Source organism: Ammospiza nelsoni, chromosome 23 (assembly GCF_027579445.1).
Source record: "Ammospiza nelsoni isolate bAmmNel1 chromosome 23, bAmmNel1.pri, whole genome shotgun sequence".
NCBI classification, from domain to species: Eukaryota; Metazoa; Chordata; class Aves; order Passeriformes; family Passerellidae; genus Ammospiza; species Ammospiza nelsoni.
In genome coordinates, this window is record NC_080655.1 from 3280263 (window position 1) to 3299501 (window position 19239).

The following is a 19239-nucleotide window of genomic DNA, read 5'->3' on the forward strand; positions in this document are numbered from 1 at the left end:
CCGGCTCCGCCCGCGCCTCCCGACGGGCTCGGGGAGCGGCGCTGCTCGCTCCCGGTGCGGCGGCGGCGCCAGGAATGGGCGGCGGCGATCAGGCAGCGCCGCGGGCAGCCCCGGCGCGGAGCGCGGAAGGGGTCGGGTGGGCTCCGCGACCGCGCAGGAAGGTTCCGGGAAGGGGGAGCGGTAATAAAGTAGCACCAATAATTAAATTAATTAAAATAATTTTTATTCTAATAATTAACTGAAATACCAGGGGGAAGCTGGGCCCTTGCTGGTATTGCCTGGGTTTCTACTGGAAAGGACTGGCTGCTTTTGGAAAAAGGAAAGAAAAAATAAAATGAAAGGAAAGAAAAAATAAAATAAAATAGAATAAAATAGAATAAAAATAAAATAAAATAAAATAAATTTAAAAATAATAAAAATTATAAAATAAAATATAAAACATCGAATAATAAAAACATAAAACAAAATATTAAAAATAAAGAAAAATAAAGAAAATTAAAATAAAAACAAAATAAATAATATAAAAAAATAAAATAATATGAAATATTAAAACCAGAGAAAAGCAAAGTAAAAATTAAAAAAACAAAAAAAGTAAAAGAAATAAAATAAAATAAAATAAAATAAAATAAAATAAAATAAAATAAAATAAACCCTGACTTGAGGAATAAAAAGCTGTGGAATCTCCCAACACCAACTCCAGGCAGGCAGAAACAAAATTCCACCGGGAAATTCCCAAACCCCCAGCAGGGAATTGTGGGGGTGGAATCGCAGGCACAGAGCTCGGGCTTCATTGCTCCTCTGGCGCCATCCCGAGGCCATTCCCGCTTTTCCAGGGGTTTTTCCTCAGAGACATTCCCGCTTTTCCAGATGATTTCCCTAATGGCCATTCCCCAATTTCCAGAGCTTTTTTCCGAGGCCATTCCCACTTTTCCAGAGCTTTTCCCTAAGGCCATTCCCAGTTTCCGAGAGGTTTTCCCCTAAGGGTCATTCCCGTTTTTCCAGGGGATTTCCTCAGAGCCATTCCCACTTTTCCAGAGCTCTTCCCTGAGGGCCATTCCCACTTTTCCAAAGCTTTTTCCTGAGCTATTCCCACTTTTCCAGGGGTTTTTCCTGAGGGTCCAAGGAATTTCCAGAGCTTTTCCCTAAGGGCCATTCCCGTTTTCCCAGAGGTTTTCCTGAGGCCATTCCCAATTTTCCAGAGGATCTACACAAATCCACTCTGGAATGGCAGAGCAAGAAGTGGATCCATAAAAATCCCACTCTGGAATGGCAGGCGAGGTTAAATCCATTAAAAAAACCACTCTGGAATTCAAATACAGAGCCTGGATCTACACAAATCCACTCTGGGAATGCCAAAACAGGGATTGGATCCATAAAAATCTCACATTGGAATGGCAGAAGAGAGGATGGATCCATCCAAATCCACTCTGGGAATGCCAGGAGAAGTTGGATCCATAAAATTCCCACTCTGGAATGGCAGAAGAGGTTAAATCCATTAAAAAACCACTCTGGAATGGCAGGAGAGGTTGGATCCATGAACAAAAAAACCAATCTGGAATGGCAGAGCAGGAATTGGATCCATAAAAACCATGCTGGGAATGCCAAAACAGGGATTGGATCCATAAAATTCCCACTCTGGAGTGGCAGAAGAGGTTAAATCCAAAAAATTCCCACTCTGAGAATGCCAAAATAGGGATTGGATCCATAAAAACCACTCTAGGAATGCCAGGAGAGCTTAAATCCACAGAAAAACCACTCTGGAATGGCAGAGCAGGGATTGGATCCATAAAATTCCCACTCTGGAATGGCAGGAGAGGTTAAATCCATTTAAAAAACCCCTCTGGAATTCAAATACAGAGCCTGGATCTACACAAATCCACTCTGGGAATGCCAAAACAGGGATTGGATCCATTCTGGAATGGCAGGAGAGGTTAAATCCATAAAAATCCCACTCTGAGAATGCCAAAAGAAAGACTGGATAAATAGAAACCACTCTAGGAATGCCAGGAGAAGTTGAATCCATAGAAAAACCACTCTGGAATGGCAGAGCAGGGATTTAATCCATGAAAAAACCACTCTGGAATGGCAGAGCAGGGATTGGATCCATAAAATTCCCACTCTGGAATGGCAGGAGAGGTTAAATCCATTAAAAAAACCACTCTGGAATTCAAATACAGAGCCTGGATCTACACAAATCCACTCTGGGAATGCCAAAACAGGGATTGGATCCATAAAAATCTCACATTGGAATGGCAGAAGAGAGGATGGATCCATCCAAATCCACTCTGGGAATGCCAGGAGAGGTTGGATCCATAAAAATCCCACTCTGGAATGGCAGAAGAGGTTAAATCCATAAAAAAACCCCTCTGGAATGGCAGGAGAGGTTGAATCCATAAAAAAACCACTCTGGGAATGCCAAAACAGGGATTGGATCCATAAAAACCCCACTCTAGAAATGGCAGGAGAGGTTAGATCCATAAAATTCCCACTGTGGAATGGCAGGAGAAGTTGGATCCATGAAAAAAAACCACTCTGGAATGCCAACAAAGGGATTGGATCCATAAAAACCACTCTGGGAATGCCAAACCAGGGATTGGATCTACTCTGGATCCAAAAAAAACCCCTCAGGAATGGCAGGAGAGGTTAAATCCATAAAAATCCCACATTGGAATGGCAGAAGAGAGGATGGATCCATCCAAATCCACTCTGGGAATGCCAGGAGAGGTTGAATCCATAAAAATCCCACTCTGGGAATGCCAAAACAGGGATTGGATCCATAAAACCCCCACTCTGGAATGTCAGGAGAGTTTGGATCCATAAAATTCCCACTGTGGAATGACAGGAGAAGTTGGATCCATGAAAAAAAACCACTCTGGAATGCCAACAAAGGGATTGGATCCATAAAAACCACTCTGGGAATGCCAAACCAGGGATTGGATCCATAAAACCCCCACTCTGGAATGTCAGGAGAATTTAGATCCATAGAATTCTCACTCTGGAATGGCAGGAGAGGTTGGATCTGCCCCCATCCCACTGGGAATTCCGGCACAACCCCCCCCAGGTGCAGAAAATAAACAAAAAAAAAAGCCAGTTTTTATTTTTCTTTCCTCCATAAAAAGCTCCTGAATCCATTTTATTGCACAAAGAAAGGAAAAGATTCCCACTGAAGCCATCCTTGGCCAGCTGGAATTGCAGCCAAGGAATTCCAGCCTTCCCTGGGAGCTCCAGCTGGAGAATTCCCAACTCCTCAGTTCCTCATGGAGCCACCAAGGGGCATCGCCTGCTCCAATTCCACCCCAAAAATGCAGGAAAAATTCCAGGAATTTGGGAAAAACAACCTTGTCCAGGATTCCCCTCTTCCCTATCCCCATTTTTTAAATTTTTTCCAACCAAATTCCAGCCCTGGAGTGAAAGTGAGGGGAAGAAGGAAAGATCTTTCTTCCCATCCAACTTGGAAAAAAAAAGCTGGAAAATCCTCATATTTTAAATATTCCTGTGCACACTCAGCCCAATTTAAAACTTGCCATGACAATCCCATGAATTTCAAGCCCCAAATCCTGATTTTAAAGGAATTTTGGCACTTTTCCCCATGGAAAAATCAATATTTTTAAGGATTTTTGTGGTGGTACAAAGCGGAACCTCTGAGGAATGCAGTGCGGAAGCGAGGGAAGGTTTCTCCAGCCATTCCAAGAAATTGAAGGAAGCAAAGGAGAGGGGAAAAAGAGGAGGAAAATGTGGGATTAGGGATCAATAGCTTATCCAGTGGGGTTTTCCAAGTCCCCATAGAAAAAAAAAAAAAAAATAAATGGAAGCTTTGCTCGTGTCCATGTAAACATTTCCAGCTCCTTGGAGCTTCCCAACATTTCCTCATCCTAAAGTTTGGGGCTTTTTCCTTCCTCTCCCCTGGAACTGCTGCCAAAGGCAGAGGGAGGAGCAGGATGGTTCTCCTGGGGCTTTGGGAAGGGATTTTCCCATCCCATGGATCCCTCCCAGGGCTTGGGGTGGGCTTGGCAAAGGGTTTGGGGTTTCCATCCCTCGAATCCATGGGGAGAACGGGATTGGGATGGAGCTGTCACCCCCCTGTCCCACAGAATATTTTAGGGATAACAGGGTGGGATTGGGATGGAGCTGTCACCCCCCTGTCCCAAACAATTCCAGAGGGAGAACAGGATGGAGCTGTCACCCCCATGAGTTCCCCCCTGTCCCAAACAATTCCATAAAGAGAACAGGATCAGGATGGAGCTGTCACCCCCCTGTCCCACAGAATTCTTTAGGGTGGGATTAGGATGGAGCTGCCACCCCTGTGAGCTCCTCCCTGTCCCCCACAATTCCATAGGGATAACAGGATTAGGATGGAGCTGTTATCCCCATCCCAAACAATTCCACAGGGTGGGATTGGGATGGAGCTGCCACCCTCCTGTCCCACAGAATTCCAGAGGGATAACAGGGTGGGATTGGGGTGGAGCTGTCACTTCCATGAGCTCCCCCCTGTCCCACACAATTCCATAGGGAGAACAGTATTGGGATGGAGATGTCACCCCCATGAGCCCCACAGAATTCCATAGGGTGGGATTGGGATGGAGCTGCCAGACCTCAGAGCTCCTCCCTGTCCCAAACAATTCCATAGGGATACCAGGATTGGGATGGAGCTGTCACCCCCATGAATTCCCCCTTGTCCCACACAATTCCATAGGGAGAACAGGACTGGGATGGACCCTGTCAGTCCCTGTCCCAAACAATTCCATAGGGATACCAGGGTGGGATTGGGATGGAGCTGCCACCCCCCTGAGCCCCCTCAGAGCCTCTCCCTGTCCCAAATAATTCCATAGGGATAACAGGGTTGGGATGCAGCTGTCACCCTCATAAGTGCCCCCCATTCCCAAACAATTCCAGAGGGATACTAGGCTGGGATTGGGATGGAGCTGTCACCCAGCCCCCCTGTCCTACACAATTCCATAGGGATACCAGCCAGGACTGGGATGGAGCTGTTATCCCCATCCCAAACAATTCCATAGGGTGGGATTGGGATGGAGCTGCCACCCTCTGGAGCTCCTCCCTGTCCCACACAATTCCATAGGGATACCAGGGTGGGATTGGGATGGAGCTGTCACCCCCCTGTCCCACACAATTCCATAGGGATACCAGGATTGGGATGGAGCTGTCACCCCCCTGTCCCACACAATTCCACAGGGATAACAGGGTGGGATTGGGATGGAGCTGTCACCCCCCCGTCACCCACAATTCCATAGGGATACCAGGATTGGGATGGAGATGTCCCCCCTGGTGCCCCTCCCCGTCACCCACAATTCCATAGGGATACCAGGATTGGGATGGAGCTGTCACCCCCCTGTCCCACACAATTCCACAGGGTGGCATTTGGGATGGAGCTGTCACCCCCCTGTCCCAAACAATTCCACAGGGTGGCATTTGGGATGGAGCCGTCCCCCCCGGAGCCCCTCCCTGTCCCCCACAATTCCATAGGGATACCAGGATTAGGATGGAGCTGTCACCCCCCTGTCCCACACAATTCCATAGGGATGGAGCTGTCCCCCCCGGAGCCCCTCCCTGTCCCCCACAATTCCATAGGGATACCAGGATTGGGATGGAGCTGTCACCCCCCTGTCCCAAACAATTCCACAGGGTGGCATTTGGGATGGAGCTGTCCCCCCCGGAGCCCCTCCCTGTCCCCGCAGCTCCGCGCCAGGGCCGGGGCTGGAATTGCCCAATTCCCGCCTCAATTCCCGCAATCCTGCGCCGGTTCCCGCTCAGGTGGAGTCATCCAAGCCCTTGTGGGGGTGCTCGGGGGGCGGCCGGCAGAGCCTGTCCATGATCCCCTGCAGCATGGGCTGCACGATCCCCAGCAGAGGCCGCTGCGAGGAGTCCCCGTCCCAGCACGCCTCCATCAGCTGCCAGCATTCCTCGTCAAACACCGGCAGCCGCTCCGGGCGCACCCCTGCAAACACAGCGGGGTCACCAGGAATGCCGGCAATGCACAGGCAAAACCCTGACCGCACCCAGGGAAAGCACATTGAGAGGCTGGGTGGCACAGGGAGATCACCAGGAATGCCAGGAACGTACAGGGAAATGGTGCCCACATCCAGGGAAAGCAGGTGGAGGGGCTTTGTGGCACAGGGGATCACCAGGAATGCCAGGAATTTCTAAGGAAAGCAGGTGGAGAGGTTGGGTGGCACAGGGGATCACCAGGAATCCACAGAGGATCCACAGGGAATCACCAGGAATTTCCAGGGAAAGCAGGTACAGGGGTTGGGTGGCACAGAGAGATCACCAGGAATGCCAGGAATTTCCAAGGAAAACCCTGCCCACATCCAAGGAAAGCAGGTGAAAGGGCTGAGTGGCACAGAGGATCACCAGTAATTTCCAAGGAAAGTAGGTGGAGGGGTTGGATGGCACAGAGGGATCACCAGGAATCCATAGGGGATCGCCAGGAATTTCCAGGGAAAGCTCTGGCCCTGCTCACATCCAGGGAAAGCAGGTGAAAGGGTTGGGTGCCACAGGAGATCACCAGGAATGCCAGGAATTTCCAGGAAAAGCCCTGCTCACATCCAGGGAAAGCAGGTGGAGGGGTTGGCTGGCACAGGGAGATCACCAAGAATCCACAGGGGATCCACAGGGGATCACCAGGAATTTCCAGGAAAACCCTGCCTGGTGCTCACATCCAAGGAAAGCAGATGGAGGGGTTGGATGGCACAGCAGGATCATCAGGAATTTCCAGGGAATGCCCTGCCCATATCCAAGGAAAGCAGGTGAAAGGGCTGAGTGGCACAGAGGATCACCAGTAATTTCCAAGGAAAGCAGGTGGAGGGGCTGGGTGGCACAGAGGGATCACCAGGAATCCATAGGGGATCACCAGGAATTTCCAGGGAAAGCTCTGGCCCTGCTCACATCCAGGGAAAGCAGGTGAAAGGGTTGGGTGCCACAGGAGATCACCAGGAATGCCAGGAATTTCCAGGAAAAGCCCTGCTCACATCCAGGGAAAGCAGGTGGAGGGGTTGGCTGGCACAGAGGGATCACAAGAATCCACAGGGGATCTACAGGGGATCACCAGGAATTTCCGGGAAAACCCTGCCTGGTGCTCACATCCAAGGAAAGCAGATGGAGGGGTTGGATGGCACAGCAGGATCATCAGGAATTTCCAGGGAATGCCCTGCCCATATCCAAGGAAAGCAGGTGAAAGGGCTGAGTGGCACAGAGGATCACCAGTAATTTCCAAGGAAAGCAGGTGGAGGGGCTGGGTGGCACAGAGGGATCACCAGGAATTTGCAGGGAAAGCACATGGAGGGGCTGGGTGGCACAGAGGGATCACCAGAAATTTCTAAAGAAAGCAGGTGGAGAGGTTGGATGGCACAGCAGGATCCTCAGGAATGCCAGGAATTTCCAGGGAAATGGTGCCCACATCCAGGGAAAGCAGGGGAGAGGTTGGGTGGCACAGAGAATCATCAGGAATCCACAGAGGATCACCAGGAATTTCCAGGGAAAGCAGGTGGAAGGGCTGGGTGGCCCAGAGGGATCACCAGGAATTTCCAAGGAAAGCCCTGCCTGGTGCTCACATCCAAGGAAAGCAGGTGGAGAAGTTGGGTGGCACAGAGGGATCACCAGGAATTTCCAAGGAAAGCAGGTGGAGGGGTTGGTGGCACACTGGGATCATCAGGAATGCCAGGAATTGCTAAGGAAAGCAGGTGGAGAGGTTGGGTGGCACAGAGGGATTACCAGGAATATCAGGAATTTAAAGAGAATGCCCTGCCCACATCCAGGGAAAGCAGGTGGAGAGGTTGGGTGGCACAGCAGGATCACCAGGAATTTCCAGGGAAAGCAGCTGGAGGGGTTGAGTGGCACACTGGGATCACCAGGAATTTCCAGTGAAAGCCCTGCCTGGTGCTCACATCCATGGAAAGCAGGTGAACTCGATCCCAGAAATCTTTTCCACCTTCAGGAATTCTGGGATTTTTCCCTTCCACTTGCCCACCAGCAGAACAAAAGTGGATTTTGGATTTTCCCCCAGCCCAGGTGCTCCAGGTACCTCTCCTGACGTTGTTCCACAGGTGATCTTTGCTTGCACACCTCTCAAAAGCCTCAGGTAACTTCACATGGCCCGAGCAGAGGTACCAGAACAGGATCCCAAAGGCATAAACATCCACGGAATTGTCATATTTCCCTGGAAAAAACCAGCAGGGAAAAATCCCTGGGAGCTGGGCAGGCTGAGGGGTGACTCCAGGCTCCCACCTCCCCAAATTTAAACCTCAATTTCACAGCAGGAAAGTAAAATTTGTGTGAAACCCCAGCAGGAGTTAGGATCAAGGTTAAGCCGTTCCAATTTCCAGGATTTATAAATTTAAGTACAAATTAAGTATAAATTTCCAGGATTTATATATTTATAAATTTAAGCTGTACCAGGAATTCCCAAACTGAGCTCAGATGTGTTTTAAACACCAACACCTGTGAGGCTCAGCTCTGTCAGAGCCAAACATCATCCCAGAAATATCCCCTAAATCCACACAAATAGAGATGTTTCCTTTGGATCCCAACCTTATCCAAGCAGGAGCAGCTCTGGCAGAACAAAAGGACTGAGATAAGTGGGATTTGAATTTCCAAGTGGTTCCAAAACTCAGGAAAAACCCTCAGAGGAGCTGCCAGAATTCCCAGAGAATCCAAAGGTGGGAACAGCTTGGGAATTCCTTCCAAGGAATCCTTCCTGGAGCATTTCCCTATGAAAGCCAAGGATTCCCAGCTTCCTCCTAATGATAATTTACCTTTCTAATTGCAAGGGTGTTAATTAGCAGAGCTGGCCAACCCCATTATCCTGTCAAGAGTGGCACTTAAACCACAGGAAAAATCCAGGGCATGCATGGAAAGCAGGGAATTCCCTGGGGTTGGAATGGTCTCAGGAGCACCTGAGAGATAAATTCCAAGGAACTGCCTCCAGAATTCCAGAATTCCAGGGGGATCCTACCTGTGAAGAGCTCGGGAGCCATGTGGATGGGGGTGCCCACGATGCTGCCAGACATCATCGCCTCGGGTTTGCAGAACCCCAAATCAGTGATTTTGGCCCTATTTTTTTTGTCCAACTGGGGAAAAAAAAAAGCCACAGGCAGGCAGGTGAGAATCTATTTCTCCCATAAAATGTTGATTTTTGATACTGTGCTGGTTTTGCAAAACAAAAAAAAAAACAAAAAAAAAAAAAATTTTTCTGGTTGTCATAACCATGTATTGACAATAGCAAAATGCTGGAAAATAAATAGCTGGGAAATAAACAGCTGGAAAATAAACAGCTTGAGATGTGTTCTGTGGCAGCAGCTCTCTGGTCACAGAGAGCAACACACAACTGTGCCAGGCATTGTCCTGCCTCTGCAAAAGGTTCAGCACAGAAAAGTTGGGGTAATTTTTGACCCAGTTCTCCAGGCCAAGGAAAGAAGCCCCAAAATCTCTGCAGAAAGTTCAGCACACAAAATTCGGGTCATTTTTGGCTCCAAGTCCCTGCAGGGACTGACAGAAGGTTCAGTACAGAAATTTTGGGTCATTTTTGGCCCTGTTTTCCAGCCCAGGCCAAAGGAAAGAAGCCCCAAAATCTCTGCAGAAAATCAGAGAAAAGAATGAGAAACAATTCCTATCTTCACTTGCTGCACCTGTTATTGTGAATATGTGGAATTTGTTATGGAGATTTGTTCACCAAAGGGTGGATTTTTAATTAACCAGTGGTGATGGTTAATTAAAAATCCACCCTTGGATTGGAGGACTAATGAGGTCCAGCTGTACAGTAACTGTCTATAAAAGCAATAGTTTTCTAGGGTTTCTTAATAAATAATTATATTTAATCCCCTTAATAGGGTTTCTTAATAAAGATTATTATTGCATGGAGTCAATGCCAATTATTCCCCAGCCAGGGGCTGAGGTGATTTTGTACATAAACCCCTGCCCTGTGTGAGGGGCTCCTGATCCCTTTGTCCAGAATTCCAGCCAGGAAAGGAGGCAGCAAAACTTCCCTATGGCTGACACCAGCACAACTTAAAATAACCCATGTGGAGAAATTTATTCCCTCACTTAAAGCTTGCTTTTTCCCAAGAAAAAGGGGATTTTCCTTACCAGGACATTTTTGAGTTTGATGTCCCTGTGCACCAAGCCCTGGCTGTGCAGGTACCGGATCCCTTCCACCACATCCAACGCAATCTGCAACCGTGGCTCCAATTCCAGCCCAGCCTGAGGGGAAAAATGTGGATTTCAGTCCTAAAAGTTGCTTTGGCATGCTCTTCCTTGCTAAAATTGAGTAATTCCAGCTTTTAATGCAGGATTTTTAATTAGAGAATCAGTTTTGGCTTGGGAGACTAAAATTCATCCCATGGGCAAGGGGGCACTTCCCACTAAACCAGGTTTAATCTGAGGGGGGAAATTTAGATTTTAGTTCTAAATGTTGCTTTGGCCTGCTCCTCTTTACCAAAATTGAGTAATTCAAGCTTTGTTTTATGGATTAATGGGGGATTTTTTAATGAGAGAATCAGTTTTGGGTTGGAAGGGAGATCAAAACTCATCCCATGGGCAGAGACATTTCCCACTAAACCAGGCTTAGTCTGAGGGGGAAAACTTAGATTTTAGTCCTAAAAGATGCTTTGGCCTGCTCTTCTTTACCAAAATTGAGCAATTCTAACTTTGTTTTATGAATTAATGGGGAATTTTTAATTAGAGAATCAGTTTTGGGTTGGGAGATTAAAATTCATCCCGTGGGCAGGGACACTTCCGACTAAAACAGGTTTAGTCTGAGGGGAAAAGCTCAGATTTTATGCCTAAAAGTTACTTTGGCCTGCTCTTCTTTACCAAAACACTGAAAATTTAATAATTCCAGCTTTGTTTTACAGATTAAAGGGGTTTTTTAATTAGAGAGTCAGTTTTAGATTGGAAGGGAGATCAAAACTCATCCCATGGGCAGGGACATTTCTCACTAAACCAGGCTTAGTCTGAGGAGAAAAACTCAGATTTTATGCCTAAAAGTTGCTTTGGTCTGCTCTTCTTTACCAAAAATGAGTAATTCTAGCTTTGTTTTACATATTAAAGGGGAATTTTTAACTAGAGAATCAGTTTTGGGTTGGGAGAACAAAACTCATCCCATGGGCCCAGGGACACTTCCCACTAAACCAAGTTGCTCCAAGCTCTGTCCTGGCACTTCCAGGGATAAAATAAAAATAAAATAAATATTGAATAAGAGAATTTGGCACCTTCAGCCCCGTGTAGAGGTCCCTGTGCAGCCTCTCCATGATCAGCAGCACAGCAATGCTGGAGCCTCCTCCATAGCCATAATCAATAACGGAGCCATGCAGGTGCACCAGCCTCTCGTGGGACTGCAGGGACCTGCACAGGGGTCAGCACAAAAAATTTGGGTCATTTTTATCCCATCCTCCAGCCCAGGCCAAGGGAAGAAACCCCAGAGTCTCTACAGAAGGTTCAGCACAGAAAATTGGGGTCATTTTTGGCCCCATTCTCCAGCCCAGGCCAAGAGAAGAAGCCCCAAAATCTCTGCAGAGAGATCAGCAGATAAAATTTGGGTCATTTTTGGCCTCCAAGTCCCTGCAGGGACTGACAGAATTCAATACAGAAATTCTGGGTAATTTTTGGCTGTGTTTTCCAGCCCAGGCCAAGAGAAGAAGCCCCAAAATCTCTGCAGAATGTTCAGCACAGAAAATTTGGATCATTTTTGTCGCTGTCTCAAGTCCAGGCCAAGGGAATCTCTGAAGGACCTGGAGCAGGTTCAGCATAAAAAATTGGGGTAATTTTTGTCCCTGTTCTCCAGACCAAGGGAAGAAGCCCCAGAGCTGCAGATTTAGATTCAGAGCAGCACAATCCTCAGCTGTCTGAGCCAATTAAACTAAAAAAAAAAAGAAAAAAAAAAAAAGAAAAAAAAAGCCTTTTTAAAGGTTAGACTCACAAAAAACCCCATTCTTCTCTCAGCTGGCTGTGCCTGCAGCTGTTTACTGCAAACCAGCTGCTCTCTGCCCTGCAGAGCCATCCTTGACTTTTTTGGGGATTCAGGCAGGACAAGGAGAGGGAAAAGAGAGAAAAGAGAGAGGATTCAGCACCAGGAATCAGGGGAGGAGAATTGCTGGTTATTATGGTCTGTAAACTGGAATTTCCCCTGAAATTGGACAGCAGGGAATCTGATTAATCTCCTTCCAGGAGCTCCAGTCCCAGATTCCTGCAGCTCTGGGCTGGGTGACAAAGGGGACATCAGCCACAGGCTGGGTGGCTTTTCCAGCCTGAACAATCCTGGGAAATCACCCATATCCCTGTGGAATGGGGGAAGCACTGAGCATACTGACCTCATGTAGTGAAATTCCAGTGCCAGGTCGTTCCAGTGCTTCTCATCCGGAGGGACGACGGATTTGAGGGCGCAGGGGAAGTGTCCCCCCCAGCTGTCACACAGGTACACCACCCCGTACTGGCCTCGGCCCAGCTCCCTGCCCAGCTTGGGCTTCCCTGCAAGGAACAATCCTAAAAATCAGTCCCCAATCCCAAAAAACAGCCCTCAATCCAAGGTGACAAATGCCAAAAATCAGCCCCAGTCCAAGGCACAAATCCCTGCAATCAGCCTCAATCCAAGGTGACAAATCCCAAAAATCAGTCCCCAATCCAAGGTGACAAATCCCAAAAATCATCCCCCAATCCAAGGTGACAAATCCCAAAAATCAGTCCCCAATCCAAGGCACCAATCCCAAAAATCAGCCCCCATTCCACGTTTTTTCCTCCTGAACATTCCTAGCTGTGAGGTAGTTGGGAGGTGCCAGTTGAAACCTGGCTGGAAAATGGAGTGAAAATCCAAAGTGGATTTTCTGGAAAATTGAGTGAAAATCCAAAGTGGATTTTCTGGAAAATGGAGTGGAAATCCAAACTGGATTCCCAGCAGTGACCCACTCCCAGCAGGATCTCCCTCCCAGCAGGTTCCCATTCCAACAGGATCCCACCCCCAGCAGGATCCCCTCCCAGCAGACCCCATTCCCAGCAGTGACCCCACTCCATCAGGAACCCTTCCCTGCAGAGTCCCCATTCCCAGCAGTGACCCCACTCTAACAGGATCCCCCTCCCATCAGTGTCCCCACTCCCATCAGTGTCCCCACTCCCAGCAGTGTCCCCATCCTCAGCAGTGACCCCATCCCCAGCAGTGACCCCACTCCATCAGGAACCCATTCCCAGCAGTGACCCCACTCTCAGCAGTGACCATTCCCAGCAGTGACCCCACTCCATCAGGAACCCATTCCCAGAGCAGTGACTCACTCCCAGCAGTGACCCCATTCCCAACAGGTTCCCACCCCCAGCAGGATCCATTCCCAGCAGTGTCCCCACTCCCAGCAGTGACCCCACTCTAACAGGATCCGCCTCCCAGCAGATCCCATTCCCAGCAGTGACCCCACTTCCAGCAGGATCCATTCATAACAGTGACCCACTCCTTGCAGTGTCCCCACTCCCAGCAGTGTCCCCACTCCCTGCAGTGTCCCCACTCCCTGCAGGGTCTCCACTCCCTGCAGGACCCCACTCCCAGCAGGACCCCACTCCCAGCAGGACCCCACTCCCAGCAGTGTCCCCACTCCCAGCAGTGTCCCCACTCCCTGCAGTGTCCCCACTCCCAGCAGTGTCCCCACTCCCTGCAGTGTCCCCACTCCCAGCAGGACCTCACTCCCAGCAGTGTCCCCACTCCCAGCAGTGTCCCCACTCCCTGCAGTGACCCCACTCCCTGCAGTGTCCCCACTCCCACCAGTGACCCCACTCCCACCAGTGTCCCCATCCCCAGCAGTGACCCCACTCCATCAGGAACCCATTCCCAGAGCAGTGACTCACTCCCAGGAGTGACCCCATTCCCAGCAGTGACCCCACTCCCACCAGTGACCCTTCCCAGAGCAGTGACCCATTCCCAGCAGTGACCCCACTTCCAGCAGGATCCATTCATAACAGTGACCCACTCCCTGCAGTGTCCCCACTCCCAGCAGTGACCCCACTCCCAGCAGGACCCCACTCCCAGCAGGACCCTCCCCACCAGGATCTCACCGTGCAGCAGCACGTCCTGCAGGGATCTGCTCTCCAGGGAGAGCCGGGCCAGCCGGGGCGCGTGCTCCTTCCTCACCCTCAGCCACAGGTCCTCGGTGCGCTCCAGCCGGCCCGAGTGGCCGTCCTCCAGCTGGGGGACAGCACGGTGTCACCGGGGTGACCATGGGGACACCGGGCTTGGAATGGCCAGCACCGCTCAGAAACATTATTTATATGGATAGGTAGGTAGGTAGATTTATATTGATATATATATCTATATATATCAATATATAGATTTAGATATACATAGATTTATAGATAGATTTAGGTAGATACATCGATTTAGATAGATATATAGATTTAGATATATATATGCTTAGATTTACATATAGATTTAGAGATACCTATAGACTTAGATAGATATACAGATTTAACTACATTGATTTAAATATATAGATTTAGATATATAGATTTATATATCTATATGTATCTATATATTTAAATATAGAGATTTAGATATACCTAGATTTATAGATAGATTTAAGTAGATATTTAGATTTAGAGTTACATATAGATTTAGAGATGCATATAGATTTAGATAGATATACACATTTAGATATACAGATTTAGATATATAGATTTATATCTAAATATATATATATTACAGATATATTATTTATATATTATACAAATTTATATTATTGTATATTATAGATCTTTTATTTATATATAAATATATAAATATATAAATATTAATTTAGATATATAGACTTATATGTATATTTAGAGATAGATAGATATAGATAGATAGATAGACAGACAGATAGATAGAGATAGATATATAGATAGAGATAGATATATAGATAGAGATAGATAGATAGATAGATAGATAGATAGATAGATAGATAGATAGATAGATAGATAGATAGATAGATAGAAAGAACGAACTGCTGGGCAGTTTTTGTACTTACAACCCCACATTTCCATCCCCATTCCTGATCTCCTGGGCAGTTTCTTCAGTTAAAACTCCATTTTCCATCCCCAACCCCGATCTCCCAGTCAGTTTTTTGCTGTTTCTGCAGTTAATCCCCACATTTCCCTCCCCATTCCCAATCTCCCAGTCAGTTTTTTTGCTGTTTCAGCAGTTTAACCCCATTTTCCCTCCCCATTCCCGCTCTCCTGGGCGGTTTCCCCGGACCTGGCGCAGGGAGGCGGCGAAGGCCTCGTGGGAGCTGTTGAGGCGCGTGCGGAACTGGCTGCAGATGCTCTTGGCCAGCTTGGAGGCGCTCAGGCTCTCGATGGCGTCCTGGGCCACCTTCCTCTTCCACTCGCTGGTGATGGCCGGGGGGCTGACCCACGTGATCCGCTGGATGATCTGGGAAAACCACGGAGTCACAATCCCAGAGTCACGGAGTCACCAGCTGGAGGAGCTTTGGGATCGTCCAGTTCAACCCAGCCCCAGCGCCTCAATTAAATCCCAAAATCAGCCCAAATCCGTGGCACAAACCCCTGCAATAAGCCCCAAATCCAAGGCACAAATCCCTACAATCAGCCCCAAATCCATGGAACAAACCCCTGCAATAAGCCCCAAATCCAAGGCACAAATCCCTACAATCAGCCCCAAATCCGTGGCACAAACCCCGGGAATCACCCCCAAATCCAAGGCACCAATCTCCGGAGTCAGCCCGCAGTCCAACACACAAATCCCAAAAATGAGCCCCAATCCAATGTACAAATCCCAAAAATCAGCCCCAAACCCAAGGCACCAATCCCTGGAATATGCCCCAAATTCCAGGCACCAATCCCAAAAATCAGCCCCAAATCCAAGGTACAAATCCCAAAAATCAGCCTCCAATTCCAGGGCACAAATTCCAAAAATCAGTCCCAAATCCAAGGCACCAATCCCAAAAATCAACCTAAATCCATGGCACAAGTCCCAAAAATCAGCCCCAAATCCAAGGCACAAATCCCAAAAATCAGCCCCAAATCCAAGGCACAAATCCCTGGAAAAAACTTCCAGTCCATGGCACCAATCCCAAAAATCAGCCCCAAATCCAAGGTACAAATCCCAAAAATTAGCCTCCAATTTCAGGCAAAAATCCCCGCAATCAGCCCCAATCCATGGCACAAATCCCAAAAATCAACCTAAATCCATGGCACAAGTCCCAAAAATCAGCCCCAAATCCATGGCACCAATCCCAAAATCAGCCCCAAATCCAAGGCACAAATCCCAAAAATCAGCCCCAAATCCAAGGCACAAATCCCTGGAAAAAACTTCCAGTCCATGGCACCAATCCCAAAAATCAGCCCCAATCCAAGGCACCAACCCCTGGAATAAGTCTCCAGTCCATGGCACCAATCCCCAAAATCAGCCCCAAAACCAAGGCACCAATCCCAAAATCAGCCCCAAATCCAAGGTACAAATCCCAAAAATCAGCCCCAAATCCAAGGTACAAATCCCAAAAATTAGCCTCCAATTTCAGGCAAGAATCCCTACAATCAGCCCCAATCCATGGCACAAATCCCAAAAATCAGCCCCAAATCCAAGGCACCAATCCCAAAATTCACCCCCAATCCAAGGCACAAATAAATCTCTGCAATCAGCCCCAAATCCAAGGCACAAATCCCCAGAATCAACCCCAATCCAGGGCACAAATCCCCAAGATTAACCCACATCCATGGCACAAATCCCAAAATCAGCCCCAAATCCCTGCAATCAGCCCCAATCCAAGGCACCCAGTACCACATCCAATATTTTTTCAAACACATCCAGGGATGCTGATTCCACCACCTCCCACTCCAGAACTTCATCACTCTTTTAGTAAAAACCTTTTTCCTAAATCCCACCTAAATTTCCTCCTGAATTCCTGCTCTGAGCTGGAACTTTATGAACTTTATTCCCTGCTTGGATGGATGAGCAAGAACAAAACTTTTCCTCAAACAATCCCAGCTCAGAGTGGGAACAAATTCAAGATTCCTCCTCCTCCTCCCTTCCTGGGACAGGGATCCACTCTGGAATTCTGTGGTTTCTAATGAAGGGTGAGGCAAAGCAAGTTAATTACCCACTAATTACAGGAAGTGCTGATTCCAACACCTGGAATTTCCACACAAAAAGCTCCTTCCCTGGGAATTTCACTAATTTGGGAACAGCTCTCCCTGATTTTCCCACCAATATTGTGGAATGAAAATCCTGGAATTCCCAGAATGGTTTGGACTGGAAAGGATTTGAAATTTTATCCCATTCCACCACCCCAGGATGCTCCAATCTCCATCCTTGGGCACTTCCAGGCATGGAAATCACCAGGAATAAAGTCCCAGAGTGAATTTTGGGAGCAGCTGAGAGGATTTTTTGCTCCAAAATTCCCTTTTCCAAGCATCCACACCTGTTTGATCTGTTCCCACAGCATCCTGGTCACTGTTGAACCCGAGTGGAACGTGACCTCCACGTGATAAGCTGCATTCAGGATCTGGAAAAGCAGAAAATAGAGGGAAAAATGGGAATTCTGCCAGCCAGGAGCTTTGCCAGAGCCTGTGAAAATGGCAAAAATTGGGATAGTCCATGAATCACTTGGTTAATTGATTTATTGTGTTGTTTCATGGGAATTTTTAGGCAGCAATTTGATTATTTTGTACAGATTTAGGAGAAAATTAATTTATTGTGTTATTTCACATTGATTTATTGTGTTATTTCACATTGATTTATTGTGTTATTTCATCGGTGTTTCTAATTTTATTGTGTTGTTTCATGGGTGTTTTTAGGCTGTAATTTGATTAATTCCTACAGGTTTATGAGATAACTGATTAATTATATTATTTCATGGGTGGTTCTAGGCCATAATTTGATTATTTTATAAAAGTTTATGAGATAATTTATTTATGTGTTGATATTGATTTATTGTGTTATCTCATTGGTATTTTATGACCATAAATTTATTATTTTGTAAAGATTTAGGAGATAATTGATTTATTTTGTTATTTCATGGGTGGTTCTAGACTGGTTATACAGATTGAGGAGATAATTTGATTCTTTTATACAGATTCAGGAGCTAATTGATTTACTGAGCTATCTCATGCATATTTCATGGCTGTAATTTGATTATTTTATACAGGTTTATGAGATAATAGATTTCCTGTGTTATCTCATGTGTGTTTTTATGCTGTAATTCAATTATTTTATACAGGTTTATGGGATAACTGATTTACTGTGTTATCTCATGGCCATAAATTGCTTATTTCACCCAAATTCAGGCCCCTGGCAGTTCCAGCACCCCAATCCCCACCTGTGTGAGATAGTTGCTGGTGATGCACACAGATCCATCGTAGGGGTTTCTCCAGAGTTTTAAGGTGTTTTTATGGCCATTATTAAATTATTTACACAGATTTATGAGATAATTGATTTGACCATTTCACATAAATTCAGGCCCGTGGCAGTTCCAGCACCCCAATCCTCACCCGTCTGAGATAGCTGCTGGTGATGTGCACGGATCCTTCACAGGGTTTCTCCAGAGGTTTTAGGTGGTTTTATGACCATAATTTGATAATTTTATACAGATTTAGGAGCTAATTTATTATCTCATGTGTGTTTTATGACCATAAACTGCTTATTTCCCCCAAATTCAGGCCCGTGGCAGTTCCAGCACCCCAATCCCCACCTGTTTGAGATAGTTGCTGGTGATGTGCACGGAGCCCTCACAGGTTTTCTCCAGAGTTTTTAGGTGGTTTTATGACCATAATTTGATAATTTTATACAGATTTAGGAGCTAATTGATTACCTCATGTGTGTTTTATGACCATAAACTTATTTCACCCAAATTCAGGCCCCTGGCAGTTCCACCACCCCAATCCCCAGCCATCCCAGCTCCAATCCCCACCTGTTTGAGAAGTTGCTGGTGATGCACACAGACCCATCATGGGGGTTTCACCAGAGTTTTAAGGTGTTTTTATGGCCATTATTATATTATTTACACAGATTTATGAGATAATTGATTTGACCATTTCACATAAATTCAGGCCCATGGCAGTTCCAGCACCCCAGTCCCCACCTGTTTGAGATAGCTGCTGGTGATGTGCACGGATCCTTCACAGGGATTCTCCAGAGATTTTAGGTGGTTTTATGACCATAATTTGATAATTTTGTACAGATTTAGGAGCTAATTGATTATCTCATGTGTGTTTTATGACCATAAACTGCTTATTTCCCCCAAATTCAGGCCCGTGGCA

General features: G+C 47.0%; 1 protein-coding gene and 1 long non-coding RNA gene across 2 annotated transcripts in view; both read right to left on the minus strand.

The window, feature by feature from the left end:
* Positions 1–3071: 3071 nt before the first annotated feature.
* Positions 3072–5011, minus strand: LOC132083315 (uncharacterized). The gene is made up of 2 exons (XR_009419916.1): positions 4716–5011; positions 3072–4128 (listed from the first exon to the last, which is right to left on the minus strand). It is a non-coding gene; the product is annotated as an uncharacterized LOC132083315 (long non-coding RNA).
* Positions 5012–5693: 682 nt separating this feature from the next.
* The window catches only part of DSTYK (dual serine/threonine and tyrosine protein kinase), a 28147-nt gene continuing 14601 nt past the window's right edge, over positions 5694–19239 (minus strand). The window contains exons 6-14 of the mRNA XM_059487984.1: positions 17403–17486; positions 15218–15394; positions 14041–14170; positions 12321–12477; positions 11223–11355; positions 10099–10212; positions 8969–9083; positions 8039–8173; positions 5694–5953 (exon numbers count right to left, since the gene is read on the minus strand). Of these exons, the coding sequence (XP_059343967.1) occupies positions 5766–5953; positions 8039–8173; positions 8969–9083; positions 10099–10212; positions 11223–11355; positions 12321–12477; positions 14041–14170; positions 15218–15394; positions 17403–17486 (1233 nt within the window). The 3' untranslated portion in view covers positions 5694–5765. The remainder of the gene's footprint in view (positions 5954–8038; positions 8174–8968; positions 9084–10098; positions 10213–11222; positions 11356–12320; positions 12478–14040; positions 14171–15217; positions 15395–17402; positions 17487–19239) is intronic.